Raw genomic sequence first — 15,657 nt, forward strand, 5'->3', positions numbered from 1 at the left:
TGGTGTTGAAAGGTGCGGGGCAGGAGGACGCAAGGCTCAGTATTTGAGGAGAGAAGAAAGGGCTCTGAAAAAACAGGACCAAGACCCAGTGAGGATGAAAGGGGGGGGTCTCATGCAGTTTCTGTCACCTGATGGGATTTGCCTTCTGAGGGAGGGGGCTTCCCATGGGGGTTGGTGGAATCAGCTGAGCCTTGCCTCCTCTGCTGGCTATGGGGGCTCCATCTTTGCCTCCTGATCAGCCCCCAGCATACACATGCCAGCCAGCCTGACAGGTGTCCCCTCTTAGGGACCCCAGGAGACTGCTCATGGTCAGAGCTGAGCCGGGTGGAGCCAACACTGGGGGTAGCAGGGTCTCCCCTGCAGAGGACAGGCCTCACTGGGGCCATGCTGGCCACAGGGTCTATATCTGGGTCCCAGTGGTACAGCGGCACCTGCCCGTTCCCACATCCCCAGAACCCCAGCTTCCCTCTCTGGCCATCCTCCCCAGCCTCCCCAAAGCACTTCCTACCCCCTCCTCTCCAGGCCCTGGTGCCCTTCCACAACCTGGGCCTTCTCGTCGGCCTCTTCTCCCCACGGTGTGCGGACCTGTGGCCTGCCACCCGCCAGGAGGCCGTGAGCTGTGTCTACTCTCTGCTCTACCTCCAGCTGGGCTATGAGGGTGAGCCTCTGGCTGGGAGAGGTGCTGGAGGGGTGAGGAGCAGAACCGGGGCCCCAGGTGGCCAGGGAGGCCCTGCCCAGCTCCACACTCCCTCCTGCCTCGCAGGCTTCTCCCGTGACTACCGGGATGACGTGGCTGAGCAACTCCTCACCCTCAAAGACGGCCTTGTTCACCCGGACCCTGCTGTCCTCTTCCACAGCTGCTACAGCATAGCTCAGGTACCTGCAAGGCAGTCCACAGAGGGGAGGTCACTGTCTGGGTTGAGAGAAACTCTTGCAGGAACACCTTGCATCTCATGGGTCCTGCAGGGCGCTGGGATGGGGTGCAGCCTGGGGCCAGTGGGGTGGGGCACAGGGATGGGAGCACAGCAGGTTTCATTCAGAGAATTAGCTGTGTGGCACCACCTCTGCCCAGCACCACTTCTGTCACCCTCCTGACTCCCAGGGTTGAGAAAGCTGCCCCTGGTCCACCCCATGAGCCCCCAAGCCAGGGCAGTTCTGTTATTCCATTTGGTGTTGGAAATAGCATCTCGAGGCTTTCTCTCCTCAGAAGCAGGAAGGGAAGGGGATAAGCAGGGCCTGTTTTATGGGGACTTGGATGCTGGAAGGCAAAGACCCCGACCTCGGGAGTTCTCAGCGGAGCAGGAAACTTCGTGGTTGGGATCAGACTTGTTGATATTTCACCACCTTTATGCTTTCACATCTGGTACCCAATGTCGTGTTTTCCTTCAGCCTTCATGCTGCTTAATCTGCCTTAGATTCTGGCTGCTCAGTTGTGCTCAGGGGAGAATGAAAGGAGCCCATGGCTGGGCTGGTGGGGGAGTGGAGGGTCCTGTTGGCCTCTGGCTGGGCTGTCTAGGGTGGGACCTGTTGCCCTCTGCTCTTGACTATCCTAGAGAGTTCCAGAGTGGCTGCTCCTCCAGGGCCACTCGCAGCCCACCCCAAGTGTCAGGGCCCTGACTACCTTCCAGGGGTCCTCAAAAGGCTACACCCAGAGCCTGACCAGGCTCCAGTGGGGAGTTGGGGCTCCTGTGAAAGGGCCACAGCCCCCAGCACCCCAAAGGAGCTCCTGAGAGCGCTGGGCCAGGAAGAGAGTGGGGAAGCTGGAGCAGGGACCTGAGGTGGAATGGTGCTGGCCCCTCCCAGAGAGGCTATGTCCGGAAGCCCTTCCACTGTTCTTTTGACACACAGACCTCCTCCTAGATTATTGCGAAGCGCCTCCCACCAGATCAGCTCATCAACCTCTTGCTTACCTTGTTTGAGAGCCTGGGAGACCCTGACAAGAACTGCTCCCGAGCTGCTACCGTCATGATCAACTGCCTGCTGAAGGAGCGGGGCAGCATGCTCTTGGAGAAGGTTGGCATGGGCTGGTGGGGCAAGGTGGGGCTGGATAAGGTGGGGCTCCCTGCTCTGCGGGGTTTGACCCTCACTGCTCTGACCCCTTTCCTTGTGGGCCTGATAGAGACAAATTCTTCTCTTTTGTTTGAGGATTGAGGTTAGAATTTGGCAAAAGTCACTGCTCAGAAAGTAAGGTGAGCAAAGGAAAATGCACTGAGCTGCGTAGAACTGGAAGCTGGTTAGGTCTCAGGCCATGAGGGTACCAGGTGCCTGCACAGAGGGCCCCACAGTGGGCTGGCCCCAGAGAGGCTGCTGAGGTGCTGCCAACCCTCACACACCACCAGCTCCACATCCTCTGCTGGCATGCGCGGGTGGCTATCCCCAAACTTGTCCCCATCGTGCACTGGCTCAACTCTGGGTCAGACGTGTGAAGCGACAGCTGAATGGAGGTTGGAGGCTCCAAGGGTCAGGTGGCTCCCAGAGTGCGTGGGGTGGATCTCTTTCTGATGGATGTGCAATGGCTTTACATCAGTTCATGCATTTCTTACACACCCATACTGGCTACTCCAACATCTTCTTTTGTGAGGATACCAGGCTTTGGCCTATTTTTCTTCTGGGTTGCCTGTGCTTTTCTTACTGATTTGCAGCAGTACTTTATATAGTGTAGACAAAAGTTTTGGTTTTATTGTTGCTGACCTGTAGGAGTTCTTTGTATGTTCTGGATATTAACCCCTTGTCAGGTATATGATTTGCAGATATTTTCCCCTATTCTGTATATTGCCTTTTCACTATGTTGATTGTGTCCTTTGATGCATAAAAGTTTGACATAGCACCATGTCTGTTTTTGCTGTTGGTGTAGTGTTCAAGAAATCATTGCCAAATCCAATGTCATAAAACTTTCTCCTGTTTTCTTCTATGAGTTTTATAGCTTTGGGTTCCCCCTATTGGTAAAGGTAGGTGCCCCACGTACTAAGCTGGCTTCTGGACTTTTGTGGGAAAGGCTGTGAGCTGCCTCCTTCCCAGCCCAGGTTCACAGACAAGTGGTGTGGTGCTCCTGCCTCCGACGCTCATCCTGGAGCAGATTTGCCACTTGCCACTCAGTCTCAGTGTAACGTTGCCTCTAGTGTCTTGTACCTACAGGGGTCATGACAGGCCACCATTTCCTTTGCTGCCCTGAGAGACCTTGGCAGGGGGACCTTGGCAGGAGGACACTTCCTCTGATATTGAATCAGAAAATGTGGTCCTAGCAAGTGACATGCGACTCATGACCATAAAATAGGGCACATTGTAAAATACAGAGGGCAAGGCGGGGCTGCTCAGCAGGCTCCTCCCCTCAGTTGTGTAGGGAGTAGGAGAAGGGCCTCTTGGCCTGGAGAGGTGGACAGGAGGCCAAGGCAGTAGGAGGGAAGAGACCCCGCTGAAAACAGAAGGTGGAAGGAAAATGGAGCCACCACTGCAGAACATTTTGGCAGCTCCTCAGAGTTCAACAGTCTCCACAGGATCCAGCCATCCCACTCCTCAGTATGACCCTGGGGAGATTGAAACATGCCCACAGAGGCTTGTGCACAGGTGTCACAACAGTACCATGACAGCCAAGTAATTGGGACAACCCGAATGTCTATCAATTGATAAGTGGATAAACAACGTGTGCCCATCTATACAATAAAACTTCATTGGCAACAGAAAGGCATGGAGCACTGACACTCTGCAACATAGGTGAGCCTTGCAAACACTGCAAAGTGAGGGGAGCCAGATACAAAAGGCCATGTAGTGTCCAGAACAGGCAAATCCAGAGACAGAGTGTGGATCAGTGGTCACCAGGGGCTGGGAGGGAAATGAGGGTGTGAGGCTTCTTTTGGGGGTGATGGAATGTTCTAAAATTGATAGTGGTGATGGCTATACAACCTTGTATGTATGCTGGCAACCACTAAGTTGTATGTTTACCATGGGTGAACTGTGTACATGTGGGTTACACCTCAGAAAGGGAAAGATCCCCCCATAGTCTCTGGGAGAGGTGAGCCTGGAACACCCTGGCAGGCGCAGTGTACAAAAAAAGCCCCACACAGTGGGCAGCCACCACACAGGTCCCTGTCCTGGGACTGGGTGGACCCTAGTGTGGACAGCAGCCAAGAGCCCTCCACATCCAAGTGCCAGGACACTGTTGGTACCATTCACTGATGCACAGATTCAAGCTGCTCCAAGCACCAGTGGATCCTGTTGGAAAAAATATGCCAAAGCAAAGAAAATACTAGAGAAGACAGGTAAACCCACTGAACCAATGAGAAATACCTGTGACAAGACAGCGCTCAGGGAAAGAGCCGACATCCAGAGAAGCAAAATGCAAGTGAGAAGGGGAAAGAGTGGGTTCACTGACATTTGAGAAAAGGGGGTGTCTGACCAGAGCATCCCAGGCACTGAGGCCTGTCGGAGTGGACAGCTGTCTGAAAATGTTGGTTGGTCTTGACTCTGATGCAGACAGATGGCTGAGTGCAGTTGGCCCAGGACCACAGGAGTGACTGAGTGCTCAGCCAGGTGTCCACTCACAGTCACCAGCCTGCGTGACTTCAGGGGACAACAGCCCTCCTCACTGCCAAGAGCCCAGGAGACAGTGTGTGCCTGTGTCAGCAAGGAACATGGATGGCAAGATCCCTACAGGTCTGTCTGCAGACGTCGCAGCACTGGCAGGCTGAGGAGGGAGACCCTGGCTCCACCTGTGCCGGAAGCACACATCCTAGTTCAGTACCTCCTCCTGCCAGACCACCCAGACTAAGAGCAGAGGGCTATGGCCAAGAGGAAGAGCCTGTGGTGGCTGCAGGAGTCCCAGACCCATCTGGTCCGGGAGACATGGCTATGCCTAGGTCCTTGAAAGGGGGACATGGAGAAAGAGCTAATCCCTGTTCTGTACTTGAGGTGTCGGTATGTTCACAAACCCTTTGAGAGAGGGAGTGACAGTGACAGCCTGGCCTTGAGGTTGGGGCTCCGGCCTGCACTGGGGAGGGGACCCCACACCGTACACTGCTTGTATGAGCAGGTGGGGGCTGGCCTGGGAGGTTCTATGCCTGAGCCACGGCCAGCCCCTTCTTGCTGTCCTATCAGGCAGCCTTGCCCGGGACCCAGAAGTTGGCGGAGTGCACGGTCTGCCAGCAGCCCTGTCCCAGGGACCATGTCCCTGCAGCTTTTTCTCCTCTGTTTTCACCTCAGACTAAGGTGTTTTCTAGGTGTGCAGTACGGCAGCGGGGGTGCCCGTGGTTGGGGACAGCACCCGCCTTGGGTACAGGGACCCAGAATGATGAGGCCATGCCTGTCACAGGGCCTTCAAGCCATGCTGAGCCCGCTGGAGGCCAGTCAGGGTGTGGAGCTGGATGTCTTCCCGCCCACCAGCCCCATGGGCCCCGAGGAGGCTCCAGGCTGGGGGACGGCTGCCTGCAGCCTCGCCCTGGTTGCCCCATCTCTGGCTTCTGCAGCGGGGGTCATGGCCCTCCTTCTCCTGCCCTTCTCAGTCTGGGGATTGATTAGTCTCCCTTTCTGTCCTTCAGCCCCCAGCCCACTGCCCACCTCCTTGGTCAGATCTGGCGATCGTGTGGCCAGCCCGTACACCAGAGGCTGGGTCTCCTTAAATAGGGTGCTCCACACACCCCAGAGGGCACCAGGCTCCTCCTCTGCCACATCTGCTGAGGGGCTCTGCAGCTCTGGGGCTGCCCTCCCCATGGCCCCATATGGATGGCACCTGGCATGGGTGCTCCCCAGGGCTGTCCTGCTTCTGGGTCTGACCAAGGTGCCTAACCCCCCCAGGTACCCGAGATCATAAGCGTGCTGCGCTCTAAGCTTCAGGAGACCCGAGAGGAGCATGTCCTACAGTCCGCACAGCACAGCGTGTACATCCTGGCATCTCAACACTGCGTGGCCGTGGTGTCCAGCCTCCTGGGCAGCCCCCTACCCTTTGACAGGTACTGGGTGCCTACCAGCCTGCTGGGGTGACACCAGGCACAGGGGTCCCTCCTACCCTAGTGTGGTGCCCTGCGCCCCCAGCCCCTCCCTGCCTCTGTGCTTGACGACTCCTTGTGAGAGCCAGGGAGATCCCAGGCCCTAGGCGTGTGGGAGACACCCCTGCCCCAGTGTCGCTGTGCCCTCCTCTGTGTGCTGGAGGCTGCCTCACGTTTCAGTGGGCACCTGGGCTCACTATCACGAGCTGTGCCATTCACTTCTCCTGGCCTGTCCTCTGCAGGGTATCACCACTGTCTGTGAGCAGACCCCTAGGGCCTGGCCCTCCCTTCAAGCCAGGAAAGGGTTCCCATCCCCCATGTCATACTCCCAGTCCCATCAGTGCCCCATCCTGCCTGTCTGCCGCCTCCTCTCCCGCAGTGGCCCTCCAGGTGGCCGTTGCTGTGGTCCCAGGGCTGCTGGTGCTGCCTTTCTTTGCTTTCGCCGTCATTGGTGGAGGCCCACTGTGTCTTGGAGACCCCGTGCTTTTTGAATTTTGGGCCATAGAAGCCTTGTTTTTGCACAAGCTCCCTGGGCGTCACCTGACGAAGCGCCTCTCCTCACTGGCAAGGCCTTTGCTCATAGGTGCGTCTTAGCTGATCACTTGCCTGGTGGCTCCTCTACCATTGTGACACTGCCAGCACCCTCTGTCCTTGCGTGGTCATCACACCGCTTTTCCATCTCAGGGCCTGCGCTTTCTTGCTGATGCAGTTGGGCCTGAGTCCAGTCTTATTTTTTCTGTCTTACCTGCCTTTTTTCTGTATCTCCTTCTTGTCTCTTTTTTAGATTGACGGGGTCTTTTTTATAATTTCCTTTTTTCCACTCAGTTACTTTTTTTGCTTCTGTTCTTTTAGTGGTCATCCTAAAAATGAACATGTGGGCACAAGGGACGTACCTGCATGGCGCCTCCCTCCAGGCCCCTCCACACACCACCCGCATCACCGCAGCTCCGGTGGTCCCTGCGGTGGTATCTGTGGTGGTCTGCAAGTGGCTTTGTTTATCCCCTTCCTTCAGTCTTTGGGGGCATCATTCACAGGGGGCCTGGAGGCCCTCACTGGGTCAGGCGGTGATGTGGGGGATATGGTGGATGGAGCCCTGAGGGACGTGCTGTCTCTGGCGCACACGAGGTTGCTCATTCCTTTTGGCCACATGGCCTTCTGTGGGCACGCTGGCTGTGGCTGGAGTGGGCTGTCCTGGGTCAGGGTTGGCACATGCAGCCCTGCCCCACATCTCACCTGCCACCTATTTTTGCACAGCCTGTGAGCTAAAACAGGTTTTACACCTATCAGTGGTTGGAGGAAATCAAGAGCATAATGTTTCATGACATGAAATCAACTGAAGTTCGGGTCTCAGTGTCAAGGAAGGTGTTATTGGGCCCAGCACTCCCACTCGTTCCCACAGCAGTACCCATGTGGATGGGCTGCCCAACTGCCCACTGTCCATGTACCTGCAGTGTGTCCTCTCCGTCCTGGTCGGCATGTGTCTCTCCACTGGGCCACCTAGTTTTTGCACCTCACTCTGCATCTCAGCCCCTCACTTTCCTCCCATTTGAAGTGCATCCTCCAGGATTTCCTTACTGAGGGTCTGCTGCTGAAAACACTGCACTTTGTTATTTGAAATGTATTTGGGTTTTGGGGGGTGGTGGTGGTGTGTGTGTTTTTTAAGAGAGAGTGGAAGGGAGAGGGAGAGAGAGAGAAACATCGATGTGAGATTGAAACATCCATCGGCTGCCTCCTGCCCCCACCGGGGATGGAGGCTGCAACCTGGGCATGTGCCCTGACTGGGAATCCAGCTGGCAACCTTCTGGTTCACAGGATGATGGCCAACCACTGAGCCATACCAGCCAGATTCTGAAATGGATTTGCCAGGCCGCCTTCTTGACTATTGTTTGCAGTGTTTGGAATTCTAGTTTAGCAACTTTTCTTTCCCTGTGTGTAAGAGGACGTGCTGTCTCTCGCTCCTGGCATCGGACTGGAGCTCTCTCTGAGGGATGCCATGTGCTCTTCTTGGATGGGCAGGAGACATCCCTTGTTGCTGACTTGTGTGTGTTCCAGGTTGGGGCCCATGGGTCCTTTTTTTTAAAATCTTTATTGTTGAAAGTATTACAGATAATCATTTTCCCCCAACCCCCAGGTGGACCTCTTCACTCCACTCCCACACCGTCACCCCAGGGGTTCTTTTATTATGCTGGAAGTGCTGAGCTTCCTGAATCCGAGTCAGTGTCTGGCATCAGTTCTGGATACTTTCCAGCCTGCTCCTCTTCAGGCTTTCTTTCTGCTTCTCAGGTGCAGGTCAGTGTCCATAGACCTGTCTCTGGTTCCACCTTCTGGACCCTACCGCAGCCCCTCCCTGCGCTGGGTTATGCTGATTTCTTGCATCTGTCTTCCAGTTCACTGTTTCTCTCTTCTCTGCACATGTGTCCACCGAGTGCAGTGCTACACTTCATTCCTAAAGAGCTGTTGGTTCTCTTGTCTATTTTTAGAATTTCCAGCTCTGTCAGGTATTTGAAGTTTGTCACTTCTCTGTACACACATTAACATTAAGCACAGCCACTTCTTATGTGTCTGAGCACCAATGTCTGCAGGCTGCATCTGCTCATTTCACATACAGACTGATTTCCCATGTGCCTGGTCTCTGGCCATGTGCTGCTTGCTGCTGTGGGACAGGTGTTCGTAGGTGCCTCCGGGAACCCCTCTCACCACCCCACTCAGCCCTCTCTGTTTATGGACCCCTAGGGTCAGAGGAGGGGTGAGTTTAGATCTAAGGTCAGGGCACCATTTCCTGCCTGGCTAGAGTTGAGTCTGGTGGGCATGTGTGGGGCGTGGAGCTGGGGCTGGCAGTGGCCTCAGGTGACCATCCTCTCCCCTGCTCCAGCCTCACCTGTACCCTGTGGCGGGCAATGGCGGTGGAGCCGAGCCTCAGCACACAGGTCCTGGAGCTGCTCTTGGAGAAGATGAGCAGAGACGTCCCCTTCAAGGAGAGCCGGGCCTTCCTGCTAAGCAGCTCCCCCGACCGCGTGGCCACGCTGCTGCCCCTTGCGGTGAGTGCTGGCCCTATGCTTCCTTCTCTTCACTGGCGGGACGAACCCACAGATGGCTGGGTACCGCCCCACAGGCACCTGGTAGTTGACTGGGACCCCAGAGCCAGTGAGCTTGGAGCCCAGCCTCATAAAGGCCCTGCAGGTGTTGGTCCCCAAGGGAGACCACTCTGTTTCATCCTGTGGAAACAAAATAAACCCAGCTTGGCAACATCTTCAGCAGTAAAGCAGCTGTGAGAATTCCCTCCTCCTCTCTGCTAAGGAGTCAAGAGCAGATGGTCGGGGGCTGTCTCTGGGTGGCCATATGGCCCCTGAGCCTGCCTCCTGCCCCAGAGGGCCCAGCTGGGCAGCCCCGGATTCTTATTCTCCCTCCGAACCCAGACCTCTGGTACACACAGGGCGCACACTGACGGGCCGTGGGCTAGCCTGGATCCTAGGAAGCAGGGACCAGCTTTCATACTGGCCACCCTCATTATACTTGGCCCCAAAGGGAGGGGTGAGCCTGAGGTGGTCCCTGTCCCCCAGGCCACCTGTGCACTGCACGAGATCATGTCTGCTCCAGCATCCGGGCCCGCGGTGATTGAGCTTTACCCTGAGCTGTTTGCTGGGCTGCTGCTGCGCATCAGCTGCATGGTGGGCGTACAGCTGCCCCGGAACCTGCAGGCCAAGGAACGGAGGGCCGCCAGCTCAGTTCTGGCCTCCAAGACCCTGGATCCCTGCAGGTAACAAGTCCTCACCTCCTGCCTCAGCGTCTGTGTGTGAGCACAAAGCATGTGGTGTGAGCTCGCTGCATGGCGTGCCTCTGGTGTGTGTGCACCAGGCCTCAAGGGTGAGTTTGTGCCTGGGAATCACGCCGCCTCTGGTGACATCCGAGGGCACCTGAGGCCACTGCCAGCCCCAGCTCCACGGCCCCCACATGCCCACCAGACTGCGGCTGGGAATGCAGCTTTCCTGGGCTGCCCCCCTCATTTTCTCCTGGAAGTCTGGGACAGGGACTGTCGCGGAAGCCACTGCAGGTCTCTGGGGCAGTGCTGGCCTCGAAGATGATGGGCAGGAGCTCTTTGGGGATGGTCTGGGGTGCTGTGGGACCTGCAGGGAACCATGCCTCCAGCACAGCCTTTGCAGCTCAGTCCTCCAATCCTCTTCAGACAGAAACTCCGCAGTGGCCTGACCACTGTCCCAGGTCAGCCACTGGCCCCAGCCTGTGCATGCACTTCCCCTAGGCTCTCATGGGGTCCTGGGGTCTCTGCCAAGCAGGTGTTGGGTCCTGGCAGGAGACCAGGCACAGGCAAAGTCCAGCTACTTGCTGAGGGCAGGGGTTACAGAGCTTTAGCAGCCTGCCTGTCCTGGTCCTTGGGGCCATTACCAGGCCCAACACACTGGCACTTTGGGGCTCCCTCCAAACAGACACCTGGGGCCGCAGGGTGAGTACAGGAAGCTAAGTGACAGTGAGCCCAGGTCACTTCTTTATCCATCCCAGGTGTCTGGAGTTGGAAGTGCCCCTTGGTTGGGACACATGGGGACAGCGTCACTTCACCCACCCCCACTGCAGGGCTCCTCCACCACAGGACCAACTCGTAAAGTCTGGAAGAGGCTGCATGCCAGGGCTTGCCCGGCTCTGCATAAGCCAAGTGGAAAATGTGAACAGACCAGAGGACACTAGCCCAATGAGCCCTGGGCCTGCCGTGCCGGACTCTGCCCCATGGCCATGAGCTGTGGGGGCTACAGGCCGCACACCCCCACCAGGGGCCCCTGGGCTGTATCCCTGAAGTGGAACATGAGCAGAGCCAGGCACTGGGTTTGGCTCTGACAGAGGCTGTCAGCCAGCGAGTCAGACCCTTGCAAACGCCACATCCACAGAAATTCCAGGCAGCAGGCAGACAGGCAAGGGAGGCACCCTCACTTAAATTGTTCACATTCTCCCAAACCAGACTGGCGCCTCCATTTGTTGCAGCCAAGAGCCGCCCAGAGTGCTGGTCTCAGCCTAGAGCAGGGTATGGGGCTGACCCCATGGGCCTGGCCCTGCTGCTGCCCTGGGCATCTGCCCAGTGGCCATGATGGCCTATGAGGGAAGCCCCAGCAATGACTGGGCCTTCACTGGCTCCAGGGACAGCAAAGGAGACACAGCAAGAGCCACCTTCCAGTGCTTTCTCTCTGGGGAGGGGCTGTAGGGGGGGGGTGTTTGCTGACACTCAGCGAGGGTGACCATGGGGATGGGATGGGCCAAGTGCACTGGGTTGTGTCCACACTGTTGGGCTGAAGGAGGCCAGTCAGGTATGCTGCCCCCTGGCCCCAGCCTGTGTAGGCACTTCTGGTGGGTGTCTGCCCTGAGGCCAGGAACTCCCAGGGGCGAAGCCTCGTTCACACACACTTCTGTAGGCCAGTGTGAGGTGACCACTGTGCAGAAGAGTGTGGGTAAAGGGGGGCTCCCTGTGTGGTTCTGAGGACCCTGCCAAGCTGTCTCTAGGCCACAGGCTTTGCTGGGAGGTTCTGCCAGGTGTAGAGCCCACGCTGTTCTCCCCAGACCTTGTCTTGAATGCTTCTGCCTGAGTTGGGGGTTTATCCAAGCAAGAGGAGCTGACACTGAATTCCAGCTGGGCCCTGTAAGCTCTGGCCCCTCCTATGGGATTCTGGTTGGGGCAGCAGGCAAGGCCCACACCTGCCATCCTCCAGCTGGCTCAGCTGGTGGACAGAGCTGGACACTCTGCCAGCTGCTCCAGCTCTTGGCTACCATGTGTCCTGGGAGCAGGGTTCTCTCCATGACTTACATAGCAGCCCAGTTGATATCTGGGAGTGGGCTGGGCCTTTTCTGCTGTCCCTTCCCCCAGGGCTGTGAAGTCTCCTGGGTGGGTAAGGCTGTGCATATAGGAGAGACAAGGCTGGAGGTGCAGAAACAGGCTTTGTGGGGGGTCCAGGCCCAGGAGTGGGGGACAGGTGCAGTCTTCACAGCTCACCTGAGACCAGAGAGTCCATAGCTACCTGGCTGTGCCCTGTGCCCAGAGTGAGGTAGGGGGAGCTGAGGGCCTGCTTCCCACAGGGGGTAGCTGGCAGGGTGGGAGCACTCAGCTCTGGGACTCGTGTTTGGGGGTCGGGGGCTGCAGAGCTGAGTGCGCAGCCACACGCCCCTGCAGCTCAGCAGTGGATGCTCTTCGGGCTGTACTGCTCCGGGGCGGCAGCGAGGACGTGGTACAACGTGTGGAGCTGGAGGGAGGCTGGGAGTCACTGAGGACCACCATAGGGCACGAAGACGGGGTCGCCCGGCTGGCCAGGTAAGCACTGTGGGCCGGCTCCTGTATAGGCAATGTCTAGGGGCTCTGGGACCTGCAGAAGGCCCAAACGAGGGACTCCCCCAGTGGCACAGAGCTTCCTGAGTCTGTGGGCCCAGCCTGAGAGCAGGTATATCAGTGAGGGCCCACATGGGGCCTGCCATCTGGCATTTGGAAGGGGGGGGGCACACGACAGCTGCTCACTTCAGGTTGTGTTGGGGTTGGTAGCTGTCCTGGAATTGGTGGTGGAGAGAGGCCCTGCTGTGGAGGCGGGGCAAGGTGGGCTAGGAGGGGTGCATCTGAGGGGGAGGAAATGCAGGGACTGGCATCTAGGCACACAGGCTCATAGGGCAGAGGGCTTTGAAGTGCAGGGATGAAGTAGAGGCACCCTCCCGCCCCTGATGGAGTTGTCCCAGGGTTGGCTTGGGTGGCCCAAAGCCCCACCTTTGCATGGTGTGGCCTCCTTCCCCAGCGCCATGGCGAAGTTTGCGGGCCCCCGGCTGCCCCTGGTGATGAAGGCGCTCCTGTGTGCACACAGCAATGTGTATGAGGCCCAGAGGGTCACCTCCACAGCCTTCCTGGCTGAGGTAGGCGCTGCTTGGTCTGGGTTGCTGCCAGGGGCCCAGCAGGGTGGGGCAGCTCCCACAGACTGGCACTGACCTGCCCAGCCAGAACCATCACCCAGCCCCCACTTGGTGCTGCAGCGCCCTGGGCCACACCTGCTCTGTGCCAGTAGAAGCCTCAGCTGGACCAAAGCACTAACAATGCTGAAGACGTGCCCAGGGCCATGCCACAAGAGCTGGGGCTGGGGCCAGGTTGGGGAAGATGATGAGGGGTGGCTTGAGCATAGCCTGGCCCTCAGCTGACTTTTGCAGCATCCACCTCACAGTGGCCTGGGAGGAGCTGTCGGGTAGCTGGTGCAGCCCTGAGGGAGGCCAGGCTGGTGTGGTGTGAGCCCCTGGGGGAGCAGGAGGTCACAGCACCTCTGCCTCCAGCTGCTCAACAGCAATGTGGTGAATGACCTGATGCTCCTGGAGTCGCTGCTGGACAACCTGGCAGCCCGGCAGAAGGACCCGTGTGCCAGTGTGCGGCGGCTGGTGCTCCGTGGTCTGGCTAACATCACCTCTGGCTCCCCAGATAAGGTGAGCCAGCCAGCCCCTCTGGAGCCGAGATGGACAGTAGGACTGTGGTGGGACCCACAGGCAGGTGTAGGGGGGCAGGGATGTGCATGGCAAGCTTACAGGGTGGGGGGCTAGGTCATTCTGTGAAAGAACAGGCACCAGGGCTTGGTGACCTGGGGACACAGCTGAGTGCAGGGTGTCCCCAGGTGCAGACTCACGGCCCCCAGCTTCTAACAGCCATGATCAGTGGGCTGGACGACGGGGATGACCCACACAGCCTGGTGGCCCTGGAGGCCATGGCGGGCCTGGCGAAGCTGCTGGGCCTGGTGGAACCTGGGGACCTGCGCCCAGTGCTGCTGCACACAGCCATCCGTATCCGACCTTTCTTTGACAGTGTAGGCTGGGCAGGGACAGGGGTGGGGTGGGGTGGGGTGGGGTGAGGTGAGGGGGGTGTTGTACACCCACTCCCAGCCAGGCTAGCCTGGCACCTGCTGCCTGGCCCTCCTGCCTCTTCTCTGAGCCTCAGCCCTTGCTCCTGGGGTCTCAGCAGCTGTGCCTTGACACTTTTGCTTCCTCCTCAGGACCAAGGTCCTCCAGAGTGTGGATTTGGCCTGGGGTAGCTCACAGTGCATTCTTGGCATTGGCCTCCCCACCCCCGGGTCTTGTCCCACCAGCATCTTCACTGCTTCAGGTGCCCTGCCAGTCAGGCCCGTGGCAGGTGGGGCAGTGTCCATAGCACGGGGACAAGGATGCATAGGGAAAGGGCCTAGGGCTAGTGGTTGTGCAAGGCTGGGAGCATCCTGTGGGGTGATGCCTGTGTGCCCCCCAGGAGAAGATGGAGTTCCGCTCTGTGTCCATCCGCCTCTTTGGGCACCTCAACAAGGCCTGTCATGGGGACTGCGAGGATGTCTTCCTGGAGCAGGTTGTCAGTGGGCTGGTGCCCCTGCTACTGCACCTGCGGGACCCCCAGGCCCCTGTGGCTGGTGTGAGTAGCCAGTGGGGGATGGGTGAGCCAGGCGGAGCTCAGACTTGGCATGGGAACTGAGTGTCACACTGCAGGCCTGCAGGTTTGCCCTGCGCATGTGCGGCCCCAACCTGGAGTGTGAGGAGCTGGCAGCTGTCTTCCAGAAGCACCTGCAGGAGGGCCGTGGCTTGCACTTTGGGGAGTTCCTCAACACAGCATGCAGGCACCTGGTGAGGGGTATGGGCGGGGCAGGGGCAGGGGCATGGGTGTGGCCCTCATGGGGTGCTCCTGACTGGCTGATGGCCTCTGCAGATGTGCCACTTCCCGGACCTGCTGGGCCGCCTGGTGAGCACCAGCCTGTTCTACTTCAAGAGCAACTGGGAGGACATCCGTGCTGCTGCCCCCATGCTCACAGGTGAGTGCCCTCCTTGCCGCCCCTCCACTGAGGCCTGACCCTCATTCACCCTGACCCCAACCCGTGCCCGCAGGGTTCCTGGTGCTGCATGTGGAGCCCCAGCATCGGTCACAGGTGGACCTGGAGCAGCTCATTGCTGGTGAGCAGCCTCCACCCCCTATGAGGTCAGGGGCCCAGAAGCCCCCACCACCCCCACCTGTCCAGCTGCACATGGCTCCCACTGACCCTGTGGGCACCAGGGGGGACTAAGTGATTTTCCTGGATTTCAAGATTTTTTCCCTGTCACTGGTGACCTCATCGTCTCTAGTAATTCACGGAAACTTCCTAACTGTTCCAAAAGAGCTTAAAAAACACTAAAAAAGGAAAAACTATCTTTCCGTTGGCTCCTGAGCCCTCCCAGCAGAGGCCTGTCTTAGGAGGATGGTAGGCGTGCTCCATGGGGTCCTGTGCCAGGAAGGGGGTGGGACGAGTCCTAGCACGGCTGAGCGGGGACCCCAGCTCAGAGTCAGTTCTTGGAGGGCCATGGAGGCGCCCCACAGCAGCTCTGTCCCCCAGCCCTGCAGCTCCTGCTCAAGGACCCAGCCCCCACAGTGCGCATGAAAGCTGCTGAGACACTGGGCCGCCTGGTGAAGTTCGCCTGAGGCTCCTGCATGATGCCCCCCATAAGCAGCACCAGCCAGGACCTCTGAGACGGTCTGAGGAGCTCCTGCCCCTGGCCCACACTGGGGACCAAGCAGCACAGGGCAGTCTGTGCCCCCCACCTTGATTCCAATAAAGCAGTTCACTCCTAAGCAGGTGACAAGAAAGTGCAATGCCCTGGCCTTTCCTCATGGGAGAGGTCATCTGATCTCCCCCACTCCCTACTGGGAAGACTGAGT

At 58.4% G+C, this 15,657-nt stretch overlaps 1 protein-coding gene across 2 annotated transcripts in view; it reads left to right on the top strand.

Moving 5' to 3' along the window:
- MROH1 (maestro heat like repeat family member 1) overlaps positions 1-15,567 on the top strand; it is a 67,653-nt gene extending 52,086 nt beyond the window's left edge. For both annotated transcript variants that reach the window (XM_087825553.1, XM_087825552.1), the window contains 15 exons: positions 523-658; positions 764-876; positions 1,861-2,013; positions 5,788-5,942; positions 8,851-9,016; positions 9,539-9,735; positions 12,145-12,282; positions 12,752-12,866; positions 13,275-13,421; positions 13,607-13,795; positions 14,230-14,385; positions 14,460-14,594; positions 14,677-14,779; positions 14,853-14,918; positions 15,335-15,567. In XM_087825553.1, the coding sequence (XP_087681679.1) occupies positions 523-658; positions 764-876; positions 1,861-2,013; positions 5,788-5,942; positions 8,851-9,016; positions 9,539-9,735; positions 12,145-12,282; positions 12,752-12,866; positions 13,275-13,421; positions 13,607-13,795; positions 14,230-14,385; positions 14,460-14,594; positions 14,677-14,779; positions 14,853-14,918; positions 15,335-15,420 (2,055 nt within the window). In that variant the 3' untranslated portion in view covers positions 15,421-15,567. The remainder of the gene's footprint in view (positions 1-522; positions 659-763; positions 877-1,860; positions 2,014-5,787; positions 5,943-8,850; positions 9,017-9,538; positions 9,736-12,144; positions 12,283-12,751; positions 12,867-13,274; positions 13,422-13,606; positions 13,796-14,229; positions 14,386-14,459; positions 14,595-14,676; positions 14,780-14,852; positions 14,919-15,334) is intronic.
- Positions 15,568-15,657: the final 90 nt, after the last annotated feature.

This window comes from Miniopterus natalensis, chromosome 16, assembly GCF_054644295.1.
Source record: "Miniopterus natalensis isolate mMinNat1 chromosome 16, mMinNat1.hap1, whole genome shotgun sequence".
Lineage (NCBI taxonomy): Eukaryota > Metazoa > Chordata > Mammalia > Chiroptera > Miniopteridae > Miniopterus > Miniopterus natalensis.